Raw genomic sequence first — 13477 nt, forward strand, 5'->3', positions numbered from 1 at the left:
TGAAGAGGTCGCATGTGAAAACGAGCAAAGGGGATCGCGTCCGATGCAGCAGTCATAAGACCTAGAATTTCCATGCATAAGGCTACCGAAGGGAATGATTGTGACTGAAGGTTTCGACAAGCTGTAATCAATTTTAGACGTCTCTTGTCTGTTAAAGACAGAGTCATGGACACTGAATCTATCTGGAAACCCAGAAAGGTTACCCTTGTTTGAGGAATCAAAGAACTTTTTAGTAAATTGATCCTCCAACCATGATCTTAAAGAAACAACACAAGTCGATTCGTATGAGACTCTGCTAAATGTAAAGACGGAGCAAGTACCAAGATATCGTCCAAATAAGGAAATACCACAATACCCTGTTCTCTGATTACAGACAGAAGGGCACCGAGAATCTTTGTGAAAATTCTTGGAGCTGTAGCAAGGCCAAACGGTAGAGCCACAAATTGGTAATGCTTGTCTAGAAAAGAGAATCTCAGGAACTGATAATGATCTGGATGAATCGGAATATGCAGATATGCATCCTGTAAATCTATTGTGGACATATAATTCCCTTGCTGAACAAAAGGCAATATAGTCCTTACAGTTACCATCTTGAACGTTGGTATCCTTACATAGCGATTCAATAATTTTAGATCCAGAACTGGTCTGAAGGAATTCTCCTTCTTTGGTACAATGAAGAGATTTGAATAAAACCCCATCCCCTGTTCCGGAACTGGAACTGGCATAATTACTCCAGCCAACTCTAGATCTGAAACACAATTCAGAAATGCTTGAGCTTTCACTGGATTTACTGGGACATGGGAAAGAAAAAATCTCTTTGCAGGAGGTCTCATCTTGAAACCAATTCTGTACCCTTCTGAAACAATGTTCTGAATCCAAAGATTGTGAACAGAATTGATCCAAATTTCTTTGAAAAAACGTAACCTGCCCCCTACCAGCGGAACTGGAATGAGGGCCGTACCTTCATGTGAACTTAGAAGCAGGCTTTGCCTTTCTAGCAGGCTTGGATTTATTCCAGACTGGAGATGGTTTCCAAACTGAAACTGCTCCTGAGGACGAAGGATCAGGCTTTTGTTCTTTGTTGAAACGAAAGGATCGAAAACGATTGTTAGCCCTGTTTTTACCTTTAGACTTTTTATCCTGTGGTAAAAAAGTTCCTTTCCCACCAGTAACAGTTGAAATAATAGAATCCAACTGAGAACCAAATAATTTGTTTCCCTGGAAAGAAATGGAAAGTAGAGTTGATTTAGAAGCCATATCAGCATTCCAAGTCTTAAGCCATAAAGCTCTTCTGGCTAAGATAGCCAGAGACATAAATCTAACATCAACTCTAATAATATCAAAAATGGCATCACAGAAGAAATTATTAGCATGCTGGAGAAGAATAATAATATCATGAGAATCACGATTTGTTACTTGTTGCGCTAGAGTTTCCAACCAAAAAGTTGAAGCTGCAGCAACATCAGCCAATGATATAGCAGGTCTAAGAAGATTACCTGAACATAGATAAGCTTTTCTTAGAAAAGATTCAATTTTTCTATCTAAAGGATCCTTAAACGAGGTACCATCTGATGTAGGAATGGTAGTACGTTTAGCAAGGGTAGAAATAGCCCCATCAACTTTAGGGATTTTGTCCCAAAATTCTAACCTGTCAGGCGGAACAGGATATAATTGCTTAAAACGTTTAGAAGGAGTAAATGAATTACCCAATCTATCCCATTCCTTAGCAATTACTGCAGAAATAGCATTAGGAACAGGAAAGACTTCTGGAATAACCGCAGGAGCTTTAAAAACCTTATCTAAACGTATAGAATTAGTATCAAGAGGACTAGAATCCTCTATTTCTAAAGCAATTAGTACTTCTTTAAGTAAAGAGCGAATAAATTCCATCTTAAATAAATATGAAGATTTATCAGCATCAATCTCTGAGACAGAATCCTCTGAACTAGAAGAGTCCAAAGAATCAGAATGATGGTGTTCATTTAAAAATTCATCTGTAGAAAGAGAAGATTTAAAAGACTTTTTACGTTTACTAGAAGGAGAAATAACAGACAAAGCCTTCTTTATGGATTCAGAAACAAAATCTCTTATGTTATCAGGAACATTCTGCACCTTAGATGTTGAGGGAACTGCAACAGGCAATGGTACATCACTAAAGGAAATATTATCTGCATTAACAAGTTTGTCATGACATTTAATACAAACAACAGCTGGAGGAATAGCTACCAAAAGTTTACAGCAGATACACTTAGCTTTGGTAGATCCAGCAGGCAGAGGTTTTCCTGTAGTATCTTCTGGCTCAGATGCAACGTGAGACATCTTGCAATATGTAAGAGAAAAAACAACATATAAAGCAAAATAGATCAAATTCCTTATAAGACAGTTTCAGGAATGGGAAAAAAATGCCAAACATCAAGCTTCTAGCAACCAGAAGCAAATGAAAAATGAGACTGAAATAATGTGGAGACAAAAGCGACGCCCATATTTTTTGGCGCCAAAAAAGACGCCCACATTATTTGGCGCCTAAATGCTTTTTGCGCCAAAAATGACGCAACATCCGGAACGCCGACATTTTTGGCGCAAAATAACGTCAAAAAATGACGCAACTTCCGGCGACACGTATGACGCCGGAAACGGAAATGAATTTTTGCGCCAAAAAAGTCCGCGCCAAAAATGACGCAATAAAATGAAGCATTTTCAGCCCCCGCGAGCCTAACAGCCCACAGGGAAAAAGTCAAATTTTTGAGGTAAGAAAAAAATATGATAATTAAAGCATAATCCCAAATATGAAACTGACTGTCTGGAAATAAGGAAAGTTGAACATTCTGAGTCAAGGCAAATAAATGTTTGAATACATATATTTAGAACTTTATAAATAAAGTGCCCAACCATAGCTTAGAGTGTCACAGAAAATAAGACTTACTTACCCCAGGACACTCATCTACATGTTTGTAGAAAGCCAAACCAGTACTGAAACGAGAATCAGTAGAGGAAATGGTAAATATAAGAGTATATCGTCGATCTGAAAAGGGAGGTAAGAGATGAATCTCTACGACCGATAACAGAGAACCTTATGAAATAGACCCCGTAGAAGGAGATCACTGCATTCAATAGGCAATACTCTCCTCACATCCCTCTGACATTCACTGCACGCTGAGAGGAAAACCGGGCTCCAACTTGCTGCGGAGCGCATATCAACGTAGAATCTAGCACAAACTTACTTCACCACCTCCCTTGGAGGCAAAGTTTGTAAAACTGATTTGTGGGTGTGGTGAGGGGTGTATTTATAGGCATTTTAAGGTTTGGGAAACTTTGCCCCTCCTGGTAGGAATGTATATCCCATACGTCACTAGCTCATGGACTCTTGTTAATTACATGAAAGAAATATATATATATATATATATATACACACACACAATATATATATATATATATATATATATACACATACATATACACACATACACACTATATATATATATATATATATATATATATATATATATATATATATATATATATATACATACACACACACACATATATATATATATATATATATATACATACACACACACACACATATATATATATACACACACAAACACTATATGGCCAAAATTATGTGTATACCTGACCATCACGCCTATATGATCTTGTTGGACATCTCATTAATGTCATTAATATGGATACAATTGCACACATTTGCATCTAGAACTGCTGCACCTCTTTAGGGAAGTCTTTTCACAAGTTTTTGCAGTAGATCTGTCTGTCAGCATTTGTGAGATCGGGCACTGTTGTAGGTCAACAAGTTCCCACTCGCAACCTGTGTTCCAATTCATCTCAAAAGGTGTGGGGTTGCAGTAATGACTGTGCTGGCCACTCGAGTTACTCAATACCAAATCCGTCAAGTCAGGTCTTCTGGACCTTGACAAACTTTGTGCTTCCCCAAACTGTTGCCACAAAGTTTAAAGCACTCAATTGTCTAAAATATCTTTCTATCATGTAGCATTAAGATGATCCTTCATTGGAACTAGGAGCCTAGCGCAAACTTTGAAAAACAGCCGAACACCATTAACCCTCCTCCACCAGAAAACGTGACAGTAGGCACTATGCATTCCACAGAGTTCTCCTAGCATCTGCCAGAATCCATCAGACTGCCAGATAGTGAAGCGTGATTCATCTCTCTAAAGAACAAATTTCCACTGCTCCAGAGTCCAGTGGTGGCATCCTTTACACCAATACAGTCAATGCTTGGCATTGCACATGTTGTGTAAAAATTGTGTACAGTTGATCAGTCATGGAAACCTATTTCATAAAGCTCACGACATACAGTTATTGTGCTTCCACTTCGTAACATTAGCACTTACAGTTGCCTAGGGCAGATCTAGTAAGGCCGAAATTTCACAAACTGACTTGTGGCAAAGGCAGCATCCTACGATAATGTCTTGTTTAAAGTCAATGAACTCTTCAGTACAACCCACTGTACTATGGAGATGTCATGGCTTTGTGCTGGATTATCCGTTAGCTGAAACACCTGAACTAAATTAGTAAGGGTGTCCACATGTTTGGTCATATATTGTGCATACATATACACAAAATGTATATATACATACATAAAAACTAAAAACAGGAGTAATTTTTGAACTGAGATTAGTATTCAAGGAGTTTGAGACTTACCCCCTCAGTGTAGTCAAAGTTTGGTTGTGGAAGGGGCTCAAGAGGGCTTTTAGTACAGGCTGCCTCTGTGACTGGTGTGCAGCTGTTTAATGTTCGGTAGTTGTAGGGCGTTCCTCCTCGCTGAAGAGGGGTGTTTGGCGGCAGTGTTTTGTCAAAAACCTCTGGGCTTAACTCTTTTCCAAATGTGACTCTCTTCTTTTTTGCCCCATTTGTGCCACTACCTACAGTAAAAATGTAATATAACTAATGAAAAGTAAAATCCTGAAGTTTATCATAAAAACAAATATGGTAGAGAGAGAGACATCCAGAAAGAGACATTTTTTGGAGGTATAAAACAACTTAACCTTAGAGATTCCTTACCACAACTTGAGGGCTCTTCTGCCTTGAAAGAACAAAATGAAAATCCCTGTTAAAATAAAACATTTTATAAGTTAACACTTGCTGAAGAGCTACATAAAAAATAACCACATTAGATGATCTTACAAGACCTATTAATCATAACAATTATTGTCACACTGATTTTTTCCCCAGAGGTAACTGAACTTCCTTCCTATATATGGCATGTTTCAGTTTATTTATAAACACTGTGGCCAGAAAAGTCTATTTATTGATTTTCAATGGAAAAAATATATATTTTAAATAGATTTACATGGACCATATCAAAGAGTACCCATTTTGAAGAAGTGATGTTCCCTCTACTATTAAAGGATCATTTTAAGTATTTTAAACAACTTTCCATTGTATTTCTATAATGTAATTTGTTTTGTTCGCTTCGTATCCTATGTCGTCATTTTGGACCCGCGAAGAGGGCTTGTGATGGACAGAGGAAGCGCTGCAGCGGCTGTCAGGATTAAAAGGTACGTTTTTGAAGAAAATGAGTGAAATGTCAATTTTGGTGAATTTAAGTGCCCTTGTTTTTAATAGGATTATTAAAAACCGGGCACTAAGTCATCGAAATTGACCTTCACTTTAACTACAAGTAAGTTGCAACTATAGGATACACTTACTAAAGTGACATAAAACCCCAAAATGTTATTTCATGATTCAAATAGAAAACACAATTTTATTCCTATGGCATGGAGAGTTCACAACTTCATTCCAATTACTAGTGGGATATTTAACTCCTGGCCAGCAGGAGGCAAAGAGCACCCCAGCAAAGCTGTTAAAGGGACACTGTACCCAATTTTTTTCTTTTGTGATTCAGATAGAGCATGACATTTTAAGCAACTTTCTAATTTACTCCTATTATCAAATGTTCTTTATTCTCTTGGTATCTTTATTTGAAATGCAAGAATGTAAGTTTAGATGCCGGCCTATTTTTGGTGAACAACCTAGGTTGTCCTTGCTGATTGGTGGATAAATTAATCCACCAATCAAAAACTGATGTCCAGAGTTCTGAACCAAGAAAAAAGCTTAGATGCCTTCTTTTTCATATAAAGATAACAAGAGAAAGAAGAAAACAGAATTTATGTTTACCTGATAAATTTCTTTCTCCAACGGTGTGTCCGGTCCACGGCGTCATCCTTACTTGTGGGATATTCTCTTCCCCAACAGGAAATGGCAAAGAGCCCAGCAAAGCTGGTCACATGATCCCTCCTAGGCTCCGCCTACCCCAGTCATTCGACCGACGTTAAGGAGGAATATTTGCATAGGAGAAACCATATGGTACCGTGGTGACTGTAGTTAAAGAAAATAAAATATCAGACCTGATTAAAAAAACCAGGGCGGGCCGTGGACCGGACACACCGTTGGAGAAAGAAATTTATCAGGTAAACATAAATTCTGTTTTCTCCAACATAGGTGTGTCCGGTCCACGGCGTCATCCTTACTTGTGGGAACCAATACCAAAGCTTTAGGACACGGATGAAGGGAGGGAGCAAATCAGGTCACCTAAATGGAAGGCACCACGGCTTGCAAAACCTTTCTCCCAAAAATAGCCTCAGAAGAAGCAAAAGTATCAAACTTGTAAAATTTGGTAAAAGTGTGCAGTGAAGACCAAGTCGCTGCCCTACATATCTGATCAACAGAAGCCTCGTTCTTGAAGGCCCATGTGGAAGCCACAGCCCTAGTGGAATGAGCTGTGATTCTTTCGGGAGGCTGCCGTCCGGCAGTCTCGTAAGCCAATCTGATGATGCTTTTAATCCAAAAAGAGAGAGAGGTAGAAGTTGCTTTTTGACCTCTCCTTTTACCTGAATAAACAACAAACAAGGAAGATGTTTGTCTAAAATCCTTTGTAGCATCTAAATAGAATTTTAGAGCGCGAACAACATCCAAATTGTGCAACAAACGTTCCTTCTTTGAAACTGGTTTCGGACACAGAGAAGGTACGATAATCTCCTGGTTAATGTTTTTGTTAGAAACAACTTTTGGAAGAAAACCAGGTTTAGTACGTAAAACCACCTTATCTGCATGGAACACCAGATAAGGAGGAGAACACTGCAGAGCAGATAATTCTGAGACTCTTCTGGCAGAAGAAATCGCAACTAAAAACAAAACTTTCCAAGATAATAACTTAATATCAACGGAATGTAAGGGTTCAAACGGAACCCCCTGAAGAACTGAAAGAACTAAATTGAGACTCCAAGGAGGAGTCAAAGGTTTGTAAACAGGCTTGATTCTAACCAGAGCCTGCACAAAGGCTTGAACATCTGGCACAGCTGCCAGCTTTTTGTGAAGTAATACCGACAAGGCAGAAATCTGTCCCTTCAGGGAACTTGCAGATAATCCTTTTTCCAATCCTTCTTGAAGGAAGGATAGAATCCTAGGAATCTTAACCTTGTCCCAAGGGAATCCTTTAGATTCACACCAACAGATATATTTTTTCCAAATTTTGTGGTAAATCTTTCTAGTCACAGGCTTTCTGGCCTGAACAAGAGTATCGACAACAGAATCTGAGAATCCTCGCTTCGATAAAATCAAGCGTTCAATCTCCAAGCAGTCAGCTGGAGTGAAACCAGATTCGGATGTTCGAACGGACCCTGAACAAGAAGGTCTCGTCTCAAAGGTAGCTTCCAAGGTGGAGCCGATGACATATTTACCAGATCTGCATACCAAGTCCTGCGTGGCCACGCAGGAGCTATCAAGATCACCGACGCCCTCTCCTGCTTGATCCTGGCTATCAGCCTGGGGATGAGAGGAAATGGCGGGAACACATAAGCTAGTTTGAAGGTCCAAGGTGCCACTAGTGCATCCACTAGAGCCGCCTTGGGATCCCTGGATCTGGCCCCGTAGCAAGGAACTTTGAAGTTCTGACGAGAGGCCATCAGATCCATGTCTGGAATGCCCCACAGGTGAGTGACTTGGGCAAAGATTTCCGGATGGAGTTCCCACTCCCCCGGATGCAATGTCTGCCGACTCAGAAAATCCGCTTCCCAATTTTCCACTCCTGGGATGTGGATAGCAGACAGGTGGCAGGAGTGAGACTCCGCCCAAAGAATTATTTTGGTTACTTCTTCCATCGCTAGGGAACTCCTTGTTCCCCCCTGATGGTTGATGTACGCAACAGTCGTCATGTTGTCTGATTGAAACCGTATGAACCTGGTCCTCGCAAGCTGGGGCCAGGCCTGGAGAGCATTGAATATCGCTCTCAGTTCCAGAATATTTATCGGTAGAAGAGATTCTTCCCGAGACCAAAGACCCTGAGCTTTCAGGGATCCCCAGACCGCGCCCCAGCCTATCAGACTGGCGTCGGTCGTGACAATGACCCACTCTGGTCTGTGGAACATCATCCCTTGAGACAGATTGTCCAGGGACAGCCACCAACGGAGTGAGTCTCTGGTCTTCTGATTTACTTGTATCTTCGGAGACAAGTCTGTATAGTCCCCATTCCACTGACTGAGCATGCACAGTTGTAATGGTCTTAGATGAATGCGCGCAAAAGGAACTATGTCCATCGCCGCCACCATCAACCCGATCACTTCCATGCACTGAGCTATGGAAGGAAGAGGAACGGAATGAAGTATCCGACAAGAGTCCAGAAGCTTTGTTTTTCTGGCCTCTGTTAGAAAGATCCTCATTTCTAAGGAGTCTATAATTGTTCCCAAGAAGGGAACCCTTGTTGACGGGGATAGAGAACTCTTTTCCACGTTCACTTTCCAGCCGTGAGATCTGAGAAAGGCCAGGACAATGTCCGTGTGAGCCTTTGCTTGAGGAAGGGACGACGCTTGAATCAGAATGTCGTCCAGGTAAGGTACTACTGCAATGCCCCTTGGTCTTAGCACCGCTAGAAGGGACCCTAGTACCTTTGTGAAAATCCTTGGAGCAGTGGCTAATCCGAAAGGAAGCGCCACGAACTGGTAATGTTTGTCCAGGAATGCAAACCTTAGGAACCGATGATGTTCCTTGTGGATAGGAATATGTAGATACGCATCCTTTAAATCCACCGTGGTCATGAATTGACCTTCCTGGATGGAAGGAAGGATAGTTCGGATGGTTTCCATCTTGAACGATGGGACCTTGAGAAATTTGTTTAAGATCTTGAGATCTAGGATTGGTCTGAACGTTCCCTCTTTTTTGGGAACTATGAACAGATTGGAGTAGAACCCCATCCCCTGTTCTCTTAATGGAACAGGATGAATCACTCCCATTTTTAACAGGTCTTCTACACAATGTAAGAACGCCTGTCTTTTTATGTGGTCTGAAGACAACTGCGACCTGTGGAACCTCCCCCTTGGGGGAAGTCCCTTGAATTCCAGAAGATAACCCTGGGAGACTATTTCTAGCGCCCAAGGATCCAGAACATCTCTTGCCCAAGCCTGAGCGAAGAGAGAGAGTCTGCCCCCCACCAGATCCGGTCCCGGATCGGGGGCCAATATTTCATGCTGTCTTGGTAGCAGTGGCAGGTTTCTTGGCCTGCTTTCCCTTGTTCCAGCCTTGCATTGGTCTCCAAGCTGGCTTGGCCTGAGAAGTATTACCCTCTTGCTTAGAGGACGTAGCACCTTGGGCTGGTCCGTTTTTACGAAAGGGACGAAAATTAGGTCTATTTTTTGCCTTGAAAGGCCGATCCTGAGGAAGGGCATGGCCCTTACCCCCAGTGATATCAGAGATAATCTCTTTCAAGTCAGGACCAAACAACGTTTTCCCCTTGAAAGGAATGTTTAGTAGCTTGTTCTTGGAAGACGCATCAGCCGACCAAGATTTCAACCAAAGCGCTCTGCGCGCCACAATAGCAAACCCAGAGTTCTTAGCCGCTAACTTAGCCAATTGCAAAGAGGCGTCTAGAGTGAAAGAATTAGCCAATTTGAGAGCATTGATTCTGTCCATAATCTCCTCATAAGGAGGAGAGTCACTATCGAGCACCTTAAGCAGTTCATCAAACCAGAAATATGCGGCAGTAGTGACAGGGACAATGCATGAAATGGGTTGTAGAAGGTAACCCTGCTGAACAAACATCTTTTTAAGCAAACCTTCTAATTTTTTATCCATAGGATCTTTGAAAGCACAACTATCCTCTATGGGAATAGTGGTGCGTTTGTTTAAAGTAGAAACCGCTCCCTCGACCTTGGGGACTGACTGCCATAAGTCCTTTCTGGGGTCGACCATAGGAAACAATTTTTTAAATATGGGGGGAGGGACGAAAGGAATACCGGGCCTTTCCCATTCTTTATTAACAATGTCCGCCACCCGCTTGGGTATAGGAAAAGCTTCTGGGAGCCCCGGCACCTCTAGGAACTTGTCCATTTTACATAGTTTCTCTGGGATGACTAAATTTTCACAATCATCCAGAGTGGATAATACCTCCTTAAGCAAAATGCGGAGATGTTCCAATTTAAATTTAAATGTAATCACATCAGATTCAGCCTGCTGAGAAATGTTCCCTAAATCAGTAATTTCTCCCTCAGACAAAACCTCCCTGGCCCCCTCAGATTGGGTTAGGGGCCCTTCAGAGATATTAATATCAGCGTCGTCATGCTCTTCAGTAACTAAAACAGAGCAGCCACGCTTACGCTGACAAGGGTTCATTTTGGCTAAAATGTTTTTGACAGAATTATCCATTACAGCCGTTAATTGTTGCATAGTAAGGAGTATTGGCGCGCTAGATGTACTAGGGGCCTCCTGAGTGGGCAAGACTCGTGTAGACGAAGGAGGGAATGATGCAGTACCATGCTTACTCCCCTCACTTGAGGAATCATCTTGGGCATCATTGTCATTATCACATAAATCACATTTATTTAAATGAATAGGAATTCTGGCTTCCCCACATTCAGAACACAGTCTATCTGGTAGTTCAGACATGTTAAACAGGCATAAACTTGAACAGAAAGTACAAAAAACGTTTTAAAATAAAACCGTTACTGTCACTTTAAATTTTAAACTGAACACACTTTATTACTGCAATTGCGAAAAAACATGAAGGAATTGTTCAAAATTCACCAAATTTTCACCACAGCGTCTTAAAGCTTTGAAAATATTGCACACCAATTTTGGAAGCTTTAACCCTTAAAATAACGGAACCGGAGCCGTTTTAAGCTTTAAACCCCTTTACAGTCCCTGGTATCTGCTTTGCTGAGACCCAACCAAACCCAAAGGGGAATACGATACCAAATGACGCCTTCAGAAGTCTTTTATAAGTATCAGAGCTCCTCTCACATGCGACTGCATGCCATGCCTCTCAAAAACAAGTGCGCAACACCGGCGCGAAAATGAGACTCTGCCTATGCTTTGGGAAAGCCCCTAAAGAATAAGGTGTCTAAAACAGTGCCTGCCGATATTATTATATCAAAATACCCATAAAAAATGATTCCTCAAGGCTAAATATGTGTTAATAATCAATCGATTTAGCCCAGAAAAAGTCTACAGTTTAAATAAGCCCTTGTGAAGCCCTTATTTACAATCGTAATAAACATGGCTTACCGGATCCCATAGGGAAAATGACAGCTTCCAGCATTACATCGTCTTGTTAGAATGTGTCATACCTCAAGCAGTAAGAGACTGCACACTGTTCCCCCAACTGAAGTTAATTGCTCTCAACAGTCCTGTGTGGAACAGCCATGGATTTTAGTTACGGTTGCTAAAATCATTTTCCTCATACAAACAGAATTCTTCATCTCTTTTCTGTTTCTGAGTAAATAGTACGTACCAGCACTATTTGAAAATAACAAACTCTTGATTGAATAATGAAAAACTACAGTTAAACACTAAAAAACTCTAAGCCATCTCCGTGGAGATGTTGCCTGTACAACGGCAAAGAGAATGACTGGGGTAGGCGGAGCCTAGGAGGGATCATGTGACCAGCTTTGCTGGGCTCTTTGCCATTTCCTGTTGGGGAAGAGAATATCCCACAAGTAAGGATGACGCCGTGGACCGGACACACCTATGTTGGAGAAACATTGATAATAGGAGTAAATTAGAAAGTTGCTTAAAATTGCATACTCTATCTGAATCACGAAAGAAAATTTTTGGGGTCAGTGTCCCTTTAAGTGTAACTTCCCTTACCCATAATCCCCCGTCATGCCTTTGTCAATGAAGGATGTACGAAGATGGTGTCTGAAGATATTTAATCCTTTTATGGGTACTTTTCCCTGCAAGCAAGGATTAGGGGCTATGCTGTATCCATGTCAATCTCTTTAGTAAGAGTAATGGTGGCTATTAGCAGTTAGAAAGCGGAGAGGTTGTCTTTGCTTTATTTCTAACATTATTGCTACCCCTTCATAGAAAGCCAGGGTTGGTTACTCTGTTCTTTCTTTTTCTTAAGGTACCTGATAGAGAGTGGAGTGTCTATCACACCTAAGAAGCTGTTCCTGCCCTGCAGCTGGATCCACAGCACTTTGGAGGTGAATTCCTCTAGTGGATCATCATCTGGGACAAGTATATGACCTTTAGGGGTTAACAGTTGGGCAGGCACTGATGTGTGCGAATCCATAAAGGGTTAATGTTTCCCTTTTTTTTAACAGAGAGACTGGCTGAAGGGTTAATTAGGGTCTAGGAGCTTTATGTCGTCTTTATTTCTGCTTCCCTAAAAAGAATGGGGTTTTAATGACATAACGGTTATTTTTAATATCGGTTTCTTCATTATCTGAGAAACAGACATGCGTGCCTTTTCGTAGCACAGTTTCTTTTCTGAGGTGCGGTCACGTGACCTCCGCTCTTCTTTATTAAGAGCGGAGTAAAAGGCAGTGTGTGTCTCTTAGCGAAGGGATCTCGCTTTTCTGGCTCTGCTATAGTTTTTCGATCCGGTTTTCTCTCAGCATTCAGGTCTGACAGCCATTTTCACAGCGGATCTGCAGCATGCGACAGTCTCCCTGCATTTACTAGTACAACTCCGGTCCCAGTGTGTTAAGACTCCTCAGCTTGCTGAGGTATAGAGGTGTAAGGGATCTTTATTTATATATTCTTATATAAATTTTCTGCTTTATATGCTTTAACGGATCACTCCTCTCAAGTTACATATCGGTTACTCTCTCTCTTAAAGGGACATAGTTTTATTTTCTCAATTATTATTGGGGTGTTTCAAACTATTGACACAGAGTGTTTCTTTTGATTTCAAGGTCAAGAAATCCTCAGGCCGCTCTGATAAGACGCTCTAGTGGTTCCTTGGATCTTCTCTCTGGCATACCAGTTTCTGCCTTTTGCTCTCCTTCCACGAGTCATTGCTCGTATCAAACTGGAGAGAACATCAGCAATTCTAATAACTCCTGCATGGCCTCGCAGGATCTGGTGAAGATGTCATCTCTTCCACCTTGGAGGTTACCTCTGAGGAAGTACCATCTAATTCAGGGTCCATTCCTCCATCCAAATCGGGATTCTCTGAAGATGACTGCTTGGAGATTGAACGCCTAGTTCTGTCTAGACTTGGTTT

At 41.2% G+C, this 13477-nt stretch overlaps 1 protein-coding gene across 1 annotated transcript in view; it reads right to left on the reverse strand.

Moving 5' to 3' along the window:
- The window catches only part of CDCA2 (cell division cycle associated 2), a 191233-nt gene that overhangs the window by 82134 nt on the left and 95622 nt on the right, over positions 1–13477 (reverse strand). The window contains exons 8-9 of the mRNA XM_053718112.1: positions 5041–5086; positions 4681–4901 (exon numbers count right to left, since the gene is read on the reverse strand). Of these exons, the coding sequence (XP_053574087.1) occupies positions 4681–4901; positions 5041–5086 (267 nt within the window). The remainder of the gene's footprint in view (positions 1–4680; positions 4902–5040; positions 5087–13477) is intronic.

The sequence above is a fragment of the Bombina bombina genome, chromosome 6, assembly GCF_027579735.1.
Source record: "Bombina bombina isolate aBomBom1 chromosome 6, aBomBom1.pri, whole genome shotgun sequence".
NCBI lineage: Eukaryota > Metazoa > Chordata > Amphibia > Anura > Bombinatoridae > Bombina > Bombina bombina.